This window comes from Ziziphus jujuba, chromosome 8 (assembly GCF_031755915.1).
Source record: "Ziziphus jujuba cultivar Dongzao chromosome 8, ASM3175591v1".
NCBI classification, from domain to species: Eukaryota; Viridiplantae; Streptophyta; class Magnoliopsida; order Rosales; family Rhamnaceae; genus Ziziphus; species Ziziphus jujuba.
This window is the reverse complement of record NC_083386.1, coordinates 20726447-20745996: the sequence shown is the minus strand read 5'-3', so window position 1 is coordinate 20745996 and position 19550 is coordinate 20726447. Positions and strand designations below refer to the sequence as shown.

The following is a 19550-nucleotide window of genomic DNA, read 5'->3' as shown; positions in this document are numbered from 1 at the left end:
GCTAAGTATTAATAATATTAAAAAATTTCGTAAATATTTGCAAAAATTCTATAGAAATTTCAGAAATCCACATGGAAATTTTTGAAATTTCGATGGATATTATGAATTTTTTAACCAAATTGTTAAAGATTTGATATGAATATTTTAATGAAAATTTTGATAAAATTTCGCTATATATTATGAAAATTATATCAATTTCTATTGGGAACCTATTTTTTTTTTCAACCCCTTAAAAAAACGGAATTTTCAAAAAAATAATAATTCAATATTTAAAACCTTGGTTGTGACTGGAAAAATGAACCATTAGTATTAACTTATTAATAATTAATATAAAAATGTAATTTTACTGGTGATAATCATAAATAGCAACAAATATCATTTTTTTTAATTGTTTATCAAATAATGTTAAAATTATGTGTTAATATATGATAGGGTAACATAAATATTGACATACATAAGAATGCAACATGCATCAATTTGTTTATTAAATCATCCATCAATTGAAATGGCAGATAAATTAATAAAAACCAAACATTTAATTCAATATTTTTTTTTTGTTACATTAACATTTAATTTAATGCAAAGCTAGTAATATAGTATTATTTACTATATGAGTTTGTTAGATAAATTTGATAAATATTTTAATATCCATAACATTATTTTTAATTAAAATAAAACATAAAAATATTTTATTTTAATTTATTTATAAAAAAAAAAACAAACGTAACATAAGAAATATTAATGCGAAATTTGAATGAATTATTTTGCAATTCCTCCAAAGGAGAAATTGTATTTTTGCTAATACCTGCAATGGACCTGCTATAAACACAAGTACGGAGAACAGTGAGAAAGTGACAAGAATGCCCGTTGAAGTAATTGAGCCAACCACCAGCAGATATCGTTTAGGTAAAGATGTTCATTTACTCCTCTCTCTCTCTCTATCTCTCTCTCTCTCTATCTCTCTCCCCATTGTATTCAATTATCAAATTTATATGCAGATTGCAGAATGACAGACCCACACCTCTTTTGAAACAGGATATATTTATACAAACAGCAAATTAAGTAAAAATAGAGGCATCATGGTTGTCGAAAGGATGCTTAAATGGGCTGTGGGCTGTGAATTCAATTTAATATCTGGTCACCAAAAACATAATGGTTCAATAAAAAGGCAGTACGAATGGTTGTTGCGTGCAATGTATTATCCATGTACCTAGCAGAGCCAACAGTTGTAAAATTACCACGTGTTCTTTCTTGTTCGTACAAAGCTGAAGGTTGTGAGTATCGCTTTTACAATCTCAATCAATTGTCCTCGTCCTTGAGATGGGACAGAATCTTCTATAGCATGGCTTATTTTTGTCTTATTCTTTGGAACCAGTCAGATTGATAAGAAGCAGGGAGTAAAAATCAGGCATATACATATAAGATCAACTTCTCATATCTTATTGCACGATTTGAGTTCTCAATAGGAACAAATCCCTAGATAAAAATCACTTAAACACACAATAAAGATGTTACCATCTTATATCACAATTTAGAGTTTCTAACAAAAACAAATCTGCAGAAAAATAATCACTTCTAACACAAAATAATCTGTGAAAGAATGAATCACTTACAAAATTTTTCAAAAATCTGTTTCACTCCATATGGGTATATTTTTCTTTGAGTCTATTACTTTGCCCATCGAAAGGGGTTTTACAACACTGATGAGGTCCTAGTTTACATGGCTACATTTCTGTGTTTCTGAGAAACAAGAACAAACATGCATCATTTATTTATTGAATCTTAAAAAATCAATCTGATCCTATCAATCATCAAACTCCCAGCATGTTAACCGGGAGACCTTGAGTTATGCAGACTAAGAATGTTCAAGCCCACTTTTGGGTCAAACCGAAAGAATATCATTGTTATTCAAGAATCTTGCATGATCTTTCTTCAGTTTCACAAATTCAAAGTTTTCCTTGTTCGTAAAAGCCACAAGGCAACCTGCATTGCGAGAAGTCGAGCTTCCAACAAGATTTCGTCCAACCAGACACTCAACCAAGTTAAGAATGATTTCCTTTGTAATAGTTTTGCTTCAATGAGTGCTTCAGAAGAAACCCTTCCAATGATGTAGAATGTCTCCATAGAAGATCTCTGCAACTGTTTCAGAAACATTTCAATTGAAAAAGTAAATTTCAGTCGTGAAAAAGTAAACCCGGATACATTTCAGTAAATTTTTTTAAATGAAAGTCCAAATTATGAAGGTGAATTAAAGGCTTCATAGAAAAAGATGCATACGGTGATAAATATAGGGAAAAAACTCTCTACATTTGAAGACAAATCAAATGCTTATGTCAATAGGTGTGTTTATTTAAATTCTACGTGATGCTAAGTTAGATGCGCAAATGTAACTACTGGAATCCATACATGTTCAACTCAAAGTTTCATTGCAATACACATGCACTATCACCATTCAGACACTGTCATGAGTCAATTACCAAAACCTTTGACCCACAGTTGAGTCATTAGACATAATCAAATTCTATGAACCTATATTAGAAAATGAAAACTACATATATATTTCTTAAGAAAAAAGCAATAAAAATTTCTGAAGACTTAGACAGGTCAAGTGCAAGCAAGAGGCGAAAATATTCAACTTGGGAAAGTCAGAAAGCGGACTAACTATAATCTTATAATTTCAATTCTAAGGCTTTTTAACTGGTAGCAGTGAGGAAAATTAAAGCATAACTGGATTTAGGACCCAAAAAAAAAAAACATACCAGAGAATTGTTAACTGATCTTAAACAATCATTTGTCTTCAGCATCAAAAGAATTACACGTGGAAGCCTCCTTAAAAGCTCTGAAATTTGAGGGAAATACTGAGAAGCATACATCTGCTCAATGAAGAATTAAGCAAGTGAGTGGTATTTTTTGTATCAGAAGCAATCCATCACATAGAATAAGAATCTAATTTCAGTAAGTATCACGTTCGAGTAGATTCTTTTTGTGACTTGTTAATGAGAAAAAGACATGCTTCATAATTTAAGTTGAATCACTATGCTAATGTGGCTTTCCAAGGCACAAGAAACACAGAGGGAAGAAGGGAGAGATTTATCTGTTACAGTGAGAATAATAGTTAAACAATGTTTACTAATAACAGCATGTCTCTTGAATAACATCTCAAAGAATATATAGCTTGTCATAATTCATTAAGCCCTTAACCAAAGCTCACCTGTAGCTCTGAACGGTCACTCTCATTGCCCTGTATGACCAAGTGATCAACAGATGTATCAATTACTCTATTCCATGGTCTCATAGTAAGAATTCCTGCGAATAATGCATATAGATCCTCCCCTGCACCCAGTTTCACACTATTTTCCTTTATTGCTTTAGCATCAGCAAACACCAGTCCCTGGAACAAATAGAAAAACATGAGGAGACAGGAGAACATGTTACTGAATTGATAGAGATTAATGAAATAATGGAAGAAAACATTAGAAAGCAATGATGCACCTTCCAGAGTGCAGCATAGTTAGTTCTCGTTTGGAAGTCAAGATCTTTATACAGGCCATGGTCCAGAAGAATCAACTGTGGTTTTCTTTTGCCTGTGCATGAGAAATTTTTAGGGGGAAAAATGTAAGAGAAACAATATATATGAAAAGTTTGTGGCACATAATATGAGAGAATCAATAAATATATGTTTGAGAGAAATGTCGAAGAGATGGGCTATTTACAAGTTTAAAATACAAAATAATTAAAATAACTTTATACAGTAGCAATAGTCAGCACTATAAGAGGCTTCTTATTCCTTAAGCCAGTCCATGCATTAATTTCCCCATTCTATGCTGATATTAATATCAGTCCACCACACTAGAGAAAGGCAAAACTAGAAGGTTTGTAGAGCCTAATAAACAGCTCAATTCATAAGCAGAATCCTCTAATTGCATTAGCACTGAGATGGAATGTACTTTCTCAATCAAGGACAACATCTAAACATGCATGCGAGAACAAATTTTTTTCTCTCTAAAGTTTTTTAATCTCCCAAAAGCTGCTGCACCAACGAGGAATACAATATTATTAGAGCTACGAAAACCCCCAGCAGGTTCCAAAATTATGCTCGTTAACGTATAAAATCAAACTAACATGATAATAACTGAAAAAGTTATCAGATCACAATCTCAAGAATCAAGAAAAGCCTAACCTAGAATGGTCTTTCGGCTAGAAGGCAATGGCCGAACTAGCAAGTTTGCAGCATGTGGGTCACAATGCACAAATCCATGTCTGAACATCATTTCAGCAAAAGCTTGACTAACCTGTGTAAACCATAACACCATTAAATTCTAATGTCTCAAAACCTTTACAGATGATCATATCTTCGCAAGGAAATTAAGCATCAGATATTTTTTAGGTGCATGGCTCCATATCAGGGATATGTATTATTGAGGACATAGAAAAATCAAAGGCAGATGACTTATAAACCATTTCTATCCAGTCCTTTAATATAGTCAATCTAACATAACGATTCCAGAGTCCAATTATATATTCATTTTGTATACTTGAATACATGCAGACTGCAAAAAGTAGGATGACCTGTGTAGTCTTTGACTACTTCCTCATCTATTTAAATGCTGTCAAGTAACATGAAGTAAATGAACTTACTAATCTTGCAACTTCATTTGGCTGCACTCCAAGTCTTCGAATGCTCTTCAGATCATTTACTTGGACTCCATCTATATATTCCATGGTTAACAACTTTGTGGTACTAAGGTTCCAATGAATCTTTGGTGCATATATGTAGTGTGCAATATGTGGAGATAGCTTCTGAAAATTATCCAAGCATTTCTCACTGTTTTTGGCTTCAACCAAGAAATCTAGTTCCTGAGGTCATACCACAAAAAGAAATAGGTAAATGAATGTTTGTAAAAATTTACTACACTAAAAGTAAATGTTTAAAATTCAAGATTCCATTCCATATTCCTTATGAAAATGTGACATAGCAAGCAAAACGTTCTATGGGAAACAATGCAGCTAACATGGCAGTTAGCTTAGCTGCATCGACTTAGGGAAAAAGTGGACTTGTTCATCAAATCTTTAAAAAAATACCAATCATGCAAAATCCATTGTGATACCAAAGTCCCACCATGGACATTTGTTAAGAAGGTCTTGGATATAGGGTATATGATCTAATTAGAAGATATTATAGCCAATAGGATCCACTGCATACATGACTATGAATAGCTTGTAATCATGTAGTAAACATGAATTAGCTAGCAATGAGCCTGAATCATGGGTAATGGATCTTTCCACATGAAAAGGGCTATATTAGACTCCTTTGGAAAGGAAAATAAGGTATGAGGACAACAAGGTGAAATTGTGATAGCCCACATTTTACATTTTGGGGATGATTACCCAGCACATGGGCTAGGACACTGCAGGTGCTTCAAGGATTAGATGGATGCTCAAAAGACATTCAGGAACCCCGCAAAGCCTCAAGCAAATAAATAAAAAAAATAACAAATCATACATGCTATTTCATAACTTTCTCACATAGCTAAGCAAAAGTACCTCAACACAACTCAGATGATATGACCCTTTTTTTACCCGACCATTCCATATTTATTTTCTTTTGTGCTATAAGTTTTAAGTAAGAATCATGTTAGAATTAGCCCAAAAAACAACATAGATGACTTCATGACATCTGAACATGAGTTTTGAACTCAGAGCACTCATTCATTGAAATACGCAATTTCAGACAGCTATGATGAACAAACAGACTACTCGATCTATTGAAATATGCAATTTCAGACAGCTATGACGAACAAACAGACTACTCGATCTAGCCATATGAAACAACATAGGATCTTCATTGACACCTAAAGAGTCATCTAGAAGGATGGTAAGGATCGGGAACAGACAATGTTTTAAACTGAAAGTGCCTAACATGGCAAAATAATATTTTCTTGTACTTATACTATTAGTAAGTTTCCTACTGTCAAAGACACAAGTTATCTTCTGTCAAAGACACAAGTTATCTTCCTTTTAATTTGATAAATATAAAAACGTGATTAAAAAGCAGTATAAATTCAAAAAATTAAAAAATAAAAAACAATAAAACTGTTGAGATTAAGAACGTGCCTTTGGTAAACTTTCAGCTATTTCATCAACTAACCATCTGCACATTAAAGCAAGAAAAGTACAATTAAAAATTATATATTTAAAACCATAAAAATCACATTTGCAGAATAGATGTAGTCTTTGAATGTATATAACAATAAACAATGCTTGGTCAGCATGATGATGTTGTGTGACATAATCCTCAAATAACCTAGACAACAAGAAAGAGTGATAGGCATTAAACCATCCATAAGTATACCTATAATCAAAAGAAGGGAAAAACCGATGCAGTGTGTTCACAATTAATTCCACGGAGGCTTGATCTGCAGCGGCAGTATCTGTCATGTGGGTGTGCTGAACCTGAATATCAATGTTCAACAAAGGAAATTCTAAAAAGAAATGCTTATGTCTGTAAAATTGTAAGAAACTTTGATGACTACTCAGTTGCATCTACTACTAAAAATCCCAAATACCAAAAAAAAAAAAACAAGGAAGCTGAAACCTTCACAGCAACTTTCTGGCCATCATGTGTGCGAGCAACATGAACTTGTGCAAGTGAAGCACTTGCTATTGGAACAGGATCAAATTCAGAAAAAATCTGCATTCAAAAAGATTACCTCAGCACACTATCATTCTCCCTTCACATAAACCAATACAACCACCATAAAATTGACAGGAAATCTATGTAAAAATTCAAAATTAAAAAAGAAAAAAATCATAACTTTCATATCAAATGCTCAGAATCAATAATCCAGATGAGACTATTGACCTGCTTAACTGTCTATATTATTCCCATAAAGGGTATGCAATGACACAATAAATTACATACCTTTTCTGGTGTCTCTCCAAGCTCTTTCTTGAACACTTCACAAACTTGATCATATGAAGAAACTGGACATTTATTCAGCATAGACTCCCTCATAGTCTGGACATACTCTTGAGGTACTAAGTATTCCTGCATAAAAGTATAATGAACAGCAATAAAAACTTTGATGCTTGCACTTTAGGGCTATAAATCTGATTGGGCAAATTGTTATCTATCCGAAACTTTCATCTCAAACACAGCACGAAGAATAGAATGAGAACTTCCATTCTCTTCTCAAATACCTAAGAAAGCAAATTGAAGCATACCAGCTGCCCAATATGTTGACCAAGCTTGATATATATTCCTCCATTTTTGAAACATAATTCTTGAAGTTTAAGTGCAGACCTGAGATGAACTTCATGTTTAATTTTGGACCTCTCATTGCTTCCTTCAGGCAATCCCCAAAGAGAATATTCATAGTCTAATGAAAGTGAAATGTGAGAATGCATCAGAAAATCTACGCATCATTTCCATTTGCAAAGAACTCTATGATCATGAAGAATGTACTAAAAGATGTTTAGAGGGATCATATTCCCCAGAAGCACCATACATATCAAAAGAAAATAACAAGAATAATAAACAATGAAAATATTTTCAAACATCAAATAAAGTGAGATCCTATAATCACAGAAACAGGATGGTAAAACCGTAAAAGTCTTCTCCTACTACAGAAATTGCATTCATTTCACCAATCCAACAAAAGCCTTTGAACGGGTCTACCATTTGCAAAAACACAACAGCATCCCCTGGGACAGTACAGTGAATCCAATAAACGCTCAACTTTCCAACCCAACTATGAGCAATCCCACTATAGTAGACGTAAAAAAGCACAAATATTATTGGTGGGTCTGGGTGCATCTGCATCTTTTTTTTTTTGTTAAACACAAATATTGTCGGTGGGGCTGGGTGTATCTAAATCTTTTATTTGTTTATTTATTAGTATTATTATTAAACTGTGTAATCCTGTTTAACTCAAACACGAAACTGCACTCAACATGTGCTCTCTTTTTCACTTTATAAAACTGAAATGGTGGAACCAAGAGGTACGATATGTCCAAAATCTAATAGATACAGGAAAAATCTTCACCGCGACTAATACACCATCCCTCTGCCAAGTTCAATCAGAATAACAATAGGCCTACTCAAACCACTTAGTAATGAATCGTGATCATACTTAATACACATTAAAGCAATCAGATACACTTGTTTCTCATGAAAAGATTAAGTCCAAACTATGCATACTCAATTAAACATATTCACCATCAACTTATAAGATCAAGCTGAATTCCTCCTGTTACATCAACCTCATACTTGAAATATCTCATTTCATACAAATAAACGCAATGCATAATTGGCCCCGCGGGGGGGGGGGGGGGGGGGGGGTGGGGGGGGGGAGAAGAAATTCAAACTCAGTCTTCAATTCACAAAATCAGCACCAGTTTCCAAAGTCTCAATCCGAACAAAAATAGAATTAAGTTAAAGCAAAAAACATGTAATGCTGAATTTAAAACAAAGATATAACAAAATTTCGTAAAACCCTAAGCGTAACGTTAACACGTATTATTCAAGGAAATGATACCGAAGGCGATGTTGGCGGCTGTAATGGAGTCGCGAACAAGACGGAGGGGAACGGCGGTGCAGAGCTTCAAAACCTTGGAAGGATCGTCGGAGGTGGCGACGGTTGCCGCTGCGGCGCCGCCGAGAACGGCGGTGGAGGCCGCGGCGAGCTTCAGTTGGGAGCGCAACAAGAATCGCGCGGCCATGTTAATTTTTAGGAAGCGAGGGGAACCTCTCGCTCGGGCAAGCCAGCAAAAAGTTCGCGCTTGGTTAGAAGTTGTAACAAATTAAAGGCTTTCAATCACCAAAAAGAAAACAATTTAAAGGTTTTGGCAGCGAGAGCGACGACGTGGATCCATTTTGTAGACAGATGAATAGAAAAATAAACTCTATATATATATATATATATATATTGTCAACGTTAAGTATGACCTCTCTGTTTGGTTTTGTCAAAGATTGACCTCTCTAATTTGTCTCCAATTTCAATTGAATGTTTCGAAATTTCAATTTTTTTCATTTAAGTGCCTTGTTTTTCATTTTGATTTTAATTTGGACCTTCATTTTCCTTTTCCATTTTTTTTTTCAATTGAGATTCTTAATTTTAGTTTTATTTTAATTTGAACATTGTTATTTAATTCTTATACCAGGAAATTTATTTAGTTTAAAATATTTTAAGTTTATAATATTTTCAGCTTATAATAAGAAACATATATAAATATATATATATTTGAATTAAATTGTCATTAAGTTTTATCCATATTAAAATGAAAATAAAAATTAAGAATTTTAATTTAAAAAATTGAAACTGATATCGAAATGAAAACCACAATGAAAATAAAGGTATTAAATTGAAAATTTTAATAAAACTTAAAGCGCTCGATTAAAATTGTGCAGACTAGAGTGCTTAAAAGTAAAATTAACCTTCACACACACATATATATATATATATATATTTTTTTTTTTTTGAACACACATACACACACATATATATATATATATACTTTTTTTTTGAAATACACACAACACACACACACATACATATATATAAATATATATATATATATATATATATTTTAAGCACCCTCGTCTGCCACAAGTTTAATTGAGTGCCTTAAGTTTTAAAATTTTTAATCCATACCTTCATTTTCGTTTTGGTTTATTTATTTATTTTATTATTATTAGTTTTTGTTGCAATCGTAGGGAATGTGAGGCCGTTTGGTTTCCTTTTGTGGCTTCACCTTTTCTGAATTTCAGGTAATAGGAAAGGCGACCATTGAACAAGGGCAGACAAAGATCCAAAAAGAAAAAGGCCCGCTATCTTTTGAGATCGGATGTTCAGTGTCGGGTTTCGTTGACTTGGACCATTGTAACTACTTGGTGTAGTTGGCTGGTTATGGTTTCGGTTTTTTTTTTTTTTTTTTTTTTTTTGGTTCCCTATTTATTTCTGTTAATTTTCTTAATTTAAATGTTTAATGATAGTTAGAGTTTGCATTGATGTTTAGTTTTTGATTTTTGTTTTATTTCTTGTTAAAATTTGTAGCCGATTGATGTGTTTACCAAACTATAATTACCAGCAAAAAACACTAATAAACATTTTAAGTAAATAAATTTTACATTACTAGAGAAGAAAAAAATAATAATAATAAAATAAACCATCACTTAACCTAGTTATGAATGTTTATTAAAACGGCCAGGGCGAGGATTCTCTATTGGGAAAACCCACTTTACCAATTTTTAAATTATATTAATAATTTTTAAAAAATCTGCTTCTCAAATCAATTTTATAACTATTAAAAGTATTTAATAATCAGACTAAAATTAGGTTTATCAAACACTTTCCTTCTCTAAAATTGTTTATCTTAATTATGTAATAATCAGAATTTTTAAAAAATTCCTTAACCTACTTTAAACCAATTTTATAGTAACCAAAATTATTTAATTATCAAACTGGAATTTGTTTACCAAACACATATCTCCCCTAAAGTTATGGTGGGATTGATTCACGACCCAGAGTTAAGAAAGCAGTCAGTTGCTATTCACCAAAATTTAAAAAAAAAATAAAAATAAAAATAAAAAAATAAAAAAAGTGCAGTGTGGTTGTTAAATGTATATTTGGACCTGAATTGTTACCTTAAAGGCCCAGTAACCAACTAAAAGCCCAATAAGATGCTATTGAAAAAGAAGTGTATCCAGGTTCACAATTAACTGGTTCAATTGTATGCTTTTCACAATCAAATCATAAGCACATAATTTTCACCCCCCTCTTATCCTCCAAAATCTTATTCCATCAGTATCCAACCACCACCAATAAAATAAATAATCACTACAGTATTATATGAATAAAGAGACAAAGGCAAGCAAAATATCAACACCAAACCTGCAATTGTAGACTAAGTGTAATATTATACATTATAGAATATTTATATATCATCTGAATGTCCCACCTTTTAATTAAAATAATTTCTAGAAGAAGGGATGAGATTGGGATGGGACATAATCAAATTAAACTTAGAAAGCCACATATTGGATTTGAAATGCTGTCACAAAATTGCATGACCCACGGTGAATAATATAATAGACTCTATATGTGTATCACTTCAAATTCATGCTCAAAATGTGTGATTTTTGCATTATAGATTATACACAAATATATATACATCTATATTTATTTATTATTATTATTATAAAGTTTATGCAATATTGCCACCTAGATGCCTTTGCTTTTTTCTAGAAAGTTTTTAAAGGGTTATATCTATTTTTTGTTGCCCTGATTTCTCCGCGTGTATTACGCGTGTATGTTTCTGTTTAGGAAGCCTTTAGCTTTTTCTTCTTTAACAAGCAAAGGGGCCACAATTATATTTCAAATTCTAGATCAGGACATTAAATTTTCATTCATGCTTTTCTCTATTTTGTTTTCTTGCAGTTTGTTTTCTGTTTTTTGAAAGCAGTTGTTGAGGTTACGTGCCCAAATGATGTCTCAAACAGTTTAGAAGAACCAAAACCTTATTACCCGCTAATCAAACCCAAAAGTTCTATTTATGATCTTCCATAATAATTATTGTTAGCCGTGGATGTATTATAAGTTTAAAAAAAACTTATTAACCCATGACCAAGATGATTAGATTGATTGTGGTTGGTTTATAATCTTCCATAATAATTATTGTTACTCGTGGATGTGTCCTAAGTTTAGGACAACTTATTATCCCTTGACTAGGATGATTAGATTAATTGTGGTTGGTTAAAATAATATTAGGTTGGTTTCCGTTAGTTTGGTTATGGGTTGAAGATTTGATTTTGGTATCTCTAATTTTGGGTTTCTATTGATTGGGCTCTTAGTTTCAAAATTTAGCATTTTAATTTTACCAAATGAATTTGGTTCAATTAGTAAATCATTTATATTTCATGTTAAAAAATCATAGATTTTAAATATTTAAGTACAAGAATAAATTATTATATATGATCAAAATAAATTAATTTTTGATCTGATGCAGTTTTATTTAATTTTACATTTGAGTTTTGATTAACATAATGGCTGATGGTTGATCACTATGATTGATATTAGAATGCATATATCTTAAATTATAAAATATTAAAGTGCAAAAATTTAAATCTATTGTATTTTAATTTTTTAAATGTTATATTTAGTATTCTTCATTTTGATGTTTAAATAGGAAAATGATATGAAATTGTCATTAACACTTGCAAATCAAAAGTCAAATTAAACTAAATTGTATTAAATCAAAAATTTTAAATTTGAAACAATTAGTTTTAAACCCAAATGACAAAACAAACCTCTCAAACTAAGGTTTTTGAATGCAGTTGATCCTAATTTTCTAACTTATTAACAATTATATTTTGGTCGAATAAAAATATTTTTTATTATTATTATTATTTTTTGGTGGGTTCACCAAGAAGAACAATAATCTAGGTAAGGAGCTACGGTCCGGTTTTAATATCATTTTCGGTGTACACTTGTCATTCAGATAAATTACCAACAAGTGCAACAAAAATCAAAATAAGGTTACGTTTTAATTTTCAGAAAAAAAAAAAAACATGCAGAACCAAAATTGGTTTCAATAATTTCACTTCGAAAAGAGGGGCAACCGAGTGAGAAACGAATTAAAAGCAGAAGAAAGCACCAAAAGGAAAACGAAAATGAAAAATTGCTGTGTTTGGACCCCACGAGAAGATTCCTAAGGGTCATGCCATGCCATAGGCATACATGCTTGGTCACAGTGTTTTGTGACATTTGACTCTTTAGCCTTAGGCGGCTTTTTAATTAAGGAATCTGTCATATTTTGTTTCAAATTTGACCACGTCTGCTTGTTCCCGAAGGTGAATATTTTTCTTCCTCTTTCCACCAAACACAAGAATTCTCATCTGGCCATGGAGGCTGATAGTTTAACCGAAAAAAACTATTTAGTTTTTATTTCTACATGTTTAAAAGTTGAAGTTCAAACTTTATTATTATTTCGGACAATCTTATACCACAATATCATATGATATAAGATTACAGTCTGATGCTTATGATACTATAAAAATATATTTTTTTAATCAAAAAAAAAAAATTAAATATGAAACCCCTAAAATTTGGATTCCAAAATATACGAAACCCATTTTTTACATTTTGACTCAAAATTAGAAAACAAGATAAATAAAAAGTAGTTTGGGATAAAATTTAATTACGCTCTATTTATAACAATAATTACGCTCTATTTATATCAATAATTTTATATAATTATTTTTTTTCTCTTACAATAGAGAGCCCAAAGTTTTAAAACTCTTTTTTTTAAAAAGCTGTTTAAATGATTTTAGAAGTTGCATAGTCCAAAATAACATTTCATACACCTTGCTAAACACGGTTTAAATATCGTTCTTCCCCTTTAAACCAAACATAGGAATCTCAATCTGAAATTCCCTAAACCTTGTATGCAAAGTAATATGAAACCCATTTTTTTGGGCTTTCAGTCTTTTGACTCAAAACTAGAAAATAAATGTAAAATAAATAAAAGTAAATAAAAGGCTGCTTGGCAACTCGACCAAGCAAGAAGTATTTTATTTTTAATGTGTAATTACGTAAGGTGGGGTTTGGTTTGTCCCTTATCCTCTTATTCCCACCAGATTTGTTTCATTAGCAATGACGCTATTCTTTTTGTGTTTAATCCTTTAAATCCAAATAAACTTTTTTTATTTTTTTTCTGACAAACTTTGCTTTTGCTCTTTTGACAGAACATTAATTTTTATTTGTTTTTAATAAAACTGCAATTTTGGCTGGTTTTGGAGGCATGTGAACGAAACGTGGTTCCATGCCCACCTAAAAGGTTTTTGATGATTATTATTATTTTTTCTTACTCCGGATGAGATCTTTCAATACGCCAAAACTCCCTATCAGTTTTTATGTGACTGTTAAGCTAACGGACAACTTGTTGGGTTTTTGTAATTTAGTGGTAGCCACCGAAATTTGCATTTATATTTATTATTCAAGTAAGAAAATACTGTTTTAATATCATAGATATCATATTTAAAATGTTAATAATGATGTGGATGGATCTTCATCCCTCCATATATAATTTCTAACCCAATCTGGATGGATGGTCCATAAAGACCATATATATTTGATTCAATTAAGTTCTAGATCAATTTCTACAATACCATTAAATATTTATTTTATATGATATGTATATGGAATTTTGTCATGATGGGCTACTTCTTCCAATTTACAATGAGTGTACTAATTTTACCTTATATATTTTATAAATTACATATAATCTAACAAATAACTTGATCATAAAAAATATGAAAAATATAAAAGATCTCTTATATCTCATCTAAATTTTTAAATTTAAATTCAAATAACTAAAAACCTACTACATAAATATTCCTTGTTCAACTAATTAAAGAAACAATCATGGATCAAAAAGTTATTGTATATGCATATTCAATATTGAACATTCAAGTTGATGATATTATAGTAGACACCAAACTAGGAATATATATATCTATCCAATAAGTGGCTTACAAGCTAGATGCCAAGTTGTAAGATAAAATTTGTTCCATCATTATATATTTAGGTACCTATAGGGTGAAATAAGATCCTCTATTATGATTCTTGAATCCTAGCACCAACAAACATCCAAATGATTTGGAAAAATGAATGAACAAAATTTATACGTTAAGAACATTAATAAAAAAAATTACATTTTATTAACATTTATTTGTATGGTTCTCTGCTAATAATTAACATTGTATGGCTAACATTCGTGTATGGGAATCCATACTATTTAAAAAAAAAAAAAATACAGATTGGAAAAATAATATATTCCACAACGGTTATGAATTTTAACCACCCAAAGATTCTAACTACGACATTTTTATATTTTATTACTTTATAAAGAATTTAGCCTCGAATCATATAGAAACGAGAAAACAAACCAAAAAAAAACCTAAAATCCTCTGCAAGGACAAAATGCTGCATGTGATCACATGCTCCCAAATCGGTCGGTTCCACCATACTCGCCTGATTGATTACAACTTATTTTAAAAATATAATACACATAAAATTTTAAGAAGTAACCTAAAATTTCGTTATTCTTTAAAAATATTTGGCCTACCAATAATAATAATAATAATAAAACTCCATTTCTTATGGAAGTAATATTAAATTCATAAACCTACAGCTTAAATCTCTCTGTAAAATTATCACCAAAATCCTTCTTGGGAACAAAGTTTGTGTCTTATTATTATTATTATTTTTTATTTGGACTGCGTTTAAAAAATATCAAATTTTAAAGAGTAATTGATTCAAATTTCAATTTTTGATACTTAGTTTTTTTAAAAATCAATTTTCCTTGTGCAACGTTTGATTTGAACTAAGCATTTTAATACTTGAAAACAATTAAATTAATTTTTATTTTTATAAATTAAAAATAAATTTATCTTTTTATAAAACTCATAAAACTACTGTGATAATTATTATTGTTAAAATGATACCTTTTGTATATGAGAAAATAATTTATGAATTTGATTTTCTAAAGCTCGCTTTCTCATCTTTTTAAAATTATTCAAATAAAAATAAAATATCACTTTTCAAATAAATTTAAATTCTTATTAACTTTACAAGTATTAAATGGAGACGTAGGTTAAAAGTTGGAGGCGCAAAGTCTTTCATAGTTTCAATACAATTCAAGATTTTGAGTGTAACATTAGCAATCATTATTTACACAGTCATCAATATGGGAATTTACATCTTACTTTCGTTGTAAAAATAATATTAAATTCATGGAAACCTAAATTATCATCGAAACCGATGATCAAACTATAGTTTAAAAAAATTGAATAATCAAAATTTGTGTCTTAATGTATGCTTACTCATAAATAAGAATTTAAAAAATAAAAAAAGAAAGAAAATTATAAATTCTAATAAAGCCGATTTAGGTATTGCCGTTGGCCTTGTAGGAGTGTAGGAGGGGGTTCTATTTGACTGGTAATTTGCGCGTGTAAAGTTCCAAGTCTTTGTCATCATAACTCTCTCCCTCCTCTTCTCTCTTTCTCTCTCTTCAGTCAAAACTTTGCACCTTGGCCTGCACCTTCCCAATTGTTTTATTTTTCCTTAATAAAACTTTATTTTCTTCTTTTTATTTTTATTTTTATTTTTTATTTTTATTCTCTCTCTCTCTCCCCCTCTATATTTCCCACTTCCTTTTAAGTTTCTCTTCCCAGTCTCTGAGACTTCCCCATATACTCCTTTTATTTTCTTCAACCATATTTTTGCCTTTGTACATAAACCCACGTAGCCCTTTTCTCATCTATACCTCAGAGAAGAAAAATTAGAGGAAGAAAATTAAAGAAATTGTAAGGAAAAATGGGTTTTTCGAAGGAAGAGAAATCGAGAAGATTATGGAGAGGATTGAAGACTCTGTTTTTCTTGATCACCATGTTGATTTCTCTGCTGCTGTTCTCTGCTCCTGTCCTTCTTGCTATTGCCGATACCCTTCTTCCTTCTGCTCTTCTATCCGCTTCTCTATCTCAGCCCCATCAATACTCTTCTTCTTCTGCAACTCCTTTTCTCTTCGAAACTTTCTCTTTCCATTTGCAAAATTACGATTTTCGCTACTCCCTCATTGATATTCCTATCATATCCATTCTAAGATCGGCCGTCATCATTTGTAAGTAATTATTAATTTAAAAAAAAATAAACAAATTTGTTTTCTGGAAGCAACAACATGATGATTTTTGGGTTTTTGGAAAACGAATTGAAATGGGTTTGTGTTTTTTTTTTTTTTTTTGGTTGTGTAGGTGTTTATAGTTTTTGCGACGGACCGAGGCTATCACGAGGGCCATATTTGGGAATAACGACGATGTGTTCAGTGGTGTCGCTTGTGTTCGTTTCGTTGAAGGCTTCGTATGTGTTCAGCGTTTCGGGTTCGGATCGAGAAGGGTATTCGAGAGCCATGGAAATGGCCCTTTTCATTTGCTCGCTGGTTTTGGCCGTTGGACATATCGTCGTTGCGTATAGAACAAGTTGCAGAGAGCGACGGAAGCTTCTAGTGTACAAAATCGACATAGAAGCTGTAAGTTTCTTTCATTCTTTTTTTTTTTTTGGTTTTTTTTTTTTTGGGTATTTTTCTCGCACACTCTGTTTTTATTTTTTGTATATAATTTTTGAGGTATTGTTGTCACTTTTGAGTAAAAATTACAGAAAATCTATATGTCAAAAAATAAGAAAAATGGAAATTATATTAATAAAATAATTAGATATTTGGAATGAAATTGATATTATAGGTGAATATAAAGTATACGTCTTAAACTTGTGACTCCATCTGATTTGACGAAAGAACTTGGAAATTTCTAATTAGACGAATATAGAAGGAGTTGAATCTTTGCCTTTCTCGATGGTCAATTTATTTTTTTCCTTCTATTTATTAGTTGGAGTTTGAAATTTATTAGGAAAAACCAAAAAAAAAAAAAAGAAAAAAGAAAAAAGAAAAATCCAAATCGCTTACGAGACAGATGCACATATATATTTGTATTATATTTTCCTTAATAATTTTTCTCTTTATTCAAGTGTATCGATTTTTTTTTTCCCACATCTAATTAATTTTAAATCCACATATAATCCACTATTCCTGTAAATTAAAAAAATTAAGACAAAATTAGCATGATTACTTGCTAACTATAGTCTCCATTTTAGTACAGGAGTTCATTATTTTGATGTTTGTCTAGGGGTTTTGTGTGTATAAAATCACGACAAAATAACAGCTAGGTTTTTATAGTTAGTAGCGAAGTTATTATTATTTTTATTAGAAATGTTCAAAATTTAAATTGTCTACCCTAATATAAAATATATAATACATATATTATTTGGATTTGAGAGGCCAAAACAAAACAAGATGTGCATAATTTTGAATTCAAGTGGGAAGTCCATGTTTTTCTTATTTTTGTTGTTGCACTTTGGAAAAATAAGATTTCTTGTAATCCTTACATTAAGGAATCAATGATGGGCGGCCGACTAATTAGGGTTAGGATTTGGATTGTTGACTATGGCCAATTGGCCACTGTGCAGTGTGCCCACATTTCTGTCAAGTTGGAATAAACTTTATTTTTTATTTTTTTCCCCCAAAAACAAGAATCTTCTCCAATTGATCTGCCTTTTTTCTCATCCTCTTTAGTGCTTTTCCTTCTAAATCCAGCACTCATATTTAATAATTTCCACACCAACAAATGGTATGCATTCAGACGCTACCAATAGTCCCCTCCATTAACATACCTGTAACATACCTGGAAGTATTACACTTTCGGTTGTAATTATTTTTACATTATCACTGTACTTCTTAGAATGATTCTCTTATTCAAAGAATGTCAAAAAGTATCCTTGCAATCTAACAAAATAATATGGAATATGCTTGAAAAATATTTCAAACCCATAAGCTCATTTTATTTGAAATTCCATGAAGTTTCACACGGATTTCATTAAATAATACTTTATTACAAATAAATTTTAATCATGTTTAATTTCATGATCTGCAGGTTTCAGCTTGCAAAAATGGGTTTCCTGTAGCTAGATACCAGAAAATACTTCAACAAGAAAGAACAAAGTGAACATCACCAAGAAAACTGTAAAATAGGTTTTGGTTTGGTTCAAGCTAATCAAATTCTTAGCCATGAGATTTTCAGGTAAATGCTTTAAATTAATAGTTTTCATTTTTTGCGTATTTTATTATATGGTGCTTTAGATTTCAGCTCTTACAATTTATTTATTTATTTATTTTATTTTCTGCAGATTGCTTTTGGAGGAATGAAGATTATATAGAGGTTGTGTAGCGTTATAGAGGCTGTATATACCATTTTCAGCATATGCCCATAACATTGAATTTTCTTTCATCTCTACACCAAATTGTACAGTTATACCCAATATACAAAACAAAATATATATGAAAGAATGAAGAAAGATGGCCAAAGGCATTTTTCTCATCTTGTGTCTGAATTCAGTGTGTATATATATATATATATATATATGTATGTGCAGCTCAAGTTGTTTGGCTCTTGTACAATATTTTATTAGCATTTATAATTAAAGTCATATGGTTGATTGAGATTTAAGAGTGGAGAATATATATTTTAAAATGAAAAAAAAAAAATAAATGACTGAAAAATAATAATAATAATAATAATAATAATAATAATGGAATTAATAATAATTAGTTGACCAATTATGTTGGTTGACATTTGAATTCAAGATCTTCCGAGCAAAATCTTCTACCCTTGAAAAGCATACATGGGAAGGTGCAGCTCTAGATTTTGGGTTTGTAAGTTGAGAAAAGTGTATTTTCCAGGTGTTTACATTTGCAAATAATATTAAACTCAATGGAAATTTCTTCATTAGCACTAATCTCTAGAATGTTTGCGATTAAACAATAAGTCTAGAGTCTTAAACCGTTTTTGGGAACTGAATTATTTAAAATCCAATGTAATCCAACATCTAAACTGTGTAATAGTATAATATGCTCAAATTATTTTGTTTTCCTCCAAAAAAGCC

General features: G+C 30.8%; 2 protein-coding genes across 3 annotated transcripts; one reads left to right on the top strand and one right to left on the bottom strand.

Moving 5' to 3' along the window:
* Positions 1–1556: 1556 nt before the first annotated feature.
* On the bottom strand, positions 1557–8897 carry LOC107413835 (putative ABC1 protein At2g40090). 2 transcript variants are annotated; one of them, XM_016021884.4, is made up of 12 exons: positions 8538–8896; positions 7225–7379; positions 6923–7048; positions 6596–6691; positions 6353–6453; positions 6115–6151; positions 4639–4857; positions 4181–4292; positions 3493–3584; positions 3212–3391; positions 2760–2873; positions 1557–2139 (listed from the first exon to the last, which is right to left on the bottom strand). In XM_016021884.4, the coding sequence occupies exons 1-12, from the start codon at positions 8719–8721 to the stop codon at positions 1939–1941; spliced, it is 1617 nt and encodes a 538-aa protein (XP_015877370.3). In that variant the 5' UTR covers positions 8722–8896; the 3' UTR covers positions 1557–1938. The 2 variants fall into 2 exon arrangements, 1 of the variants encoding a protein (XP_015877370.3); XR_001581102.4 differs by having other exon boundaries at positions 2099–2139; positions 2760–2839; positions 8538–8897.
* Positions 8898–15978: 7081 nt separating this feature from the next.
* On the top strand, positions 15979–18983 carry LOC107413860 (uncharacterized). Its single transcript, XM_016021911.4, has 4 exons — positions 15979–16680; positions 16811–17085; positions 18542–18688; positions 18795–18983. The coding sequence occupies exons 1-3, from the start codon at positions 16377–16379 to the stop codon at positions 18611–18613; spliced, it is 651 nt and encodes a 216-aa protein (XP_015877397.3). The 5' UTR covers positions 15979–16376; the 3' UTR covers positions 18614–18688; positions 18795–18983.
* The last annotated feature ends 567 nt before the right edge of the window (positions 18984–19550 follow it).

Bases quoted from the DNA above. Each gene is read 5' to 3' on its own strand.
- LOC107413835 (XM_016021884.4), bottom strand. From the start codon at position 8,721: ATGGCCGCGCGATTCTTGTTGCGCTCCCAACTGAAGCTCGCCGCGGCC. The intron at 6,454-6,595 runs GTTTCAGCTTCC...ATTGATATTCAG, and splicing joins GCCAGAAAGTTGCTGTGAAG to GTTCAGCACACCCACATGAC. The intron at 4,293-4,638 runs GTAAGTTCATTT...TGGTTTACACAG, and splicing joins CAAATGAAGTTGCAAGATTA to GTTAGTCAAGCTTTTGCTGA.
- LOC107413860 (XM_016021911.4), top strand. From the start codon at position 16,377: ATGGGTTTTTCGAAGGAAGAGAAATCGAGAAGATTATGGAGAGGATTG. The intron at 16,681-16,810 runs GTAAGTAATTAT...TTGGTTGTGTAG, and splicing joins AAGATCGGCCGTCATCATTT to GTGTTTATAGTTTTTGCGAC. The intron at 17,086-18,541 runs GTAAGTTTCTTT...CATGATCTGCAG, and splicing joins ACAAAATCGACATAGAAGCT to GTTTCAGCTTGCAAAAATGG.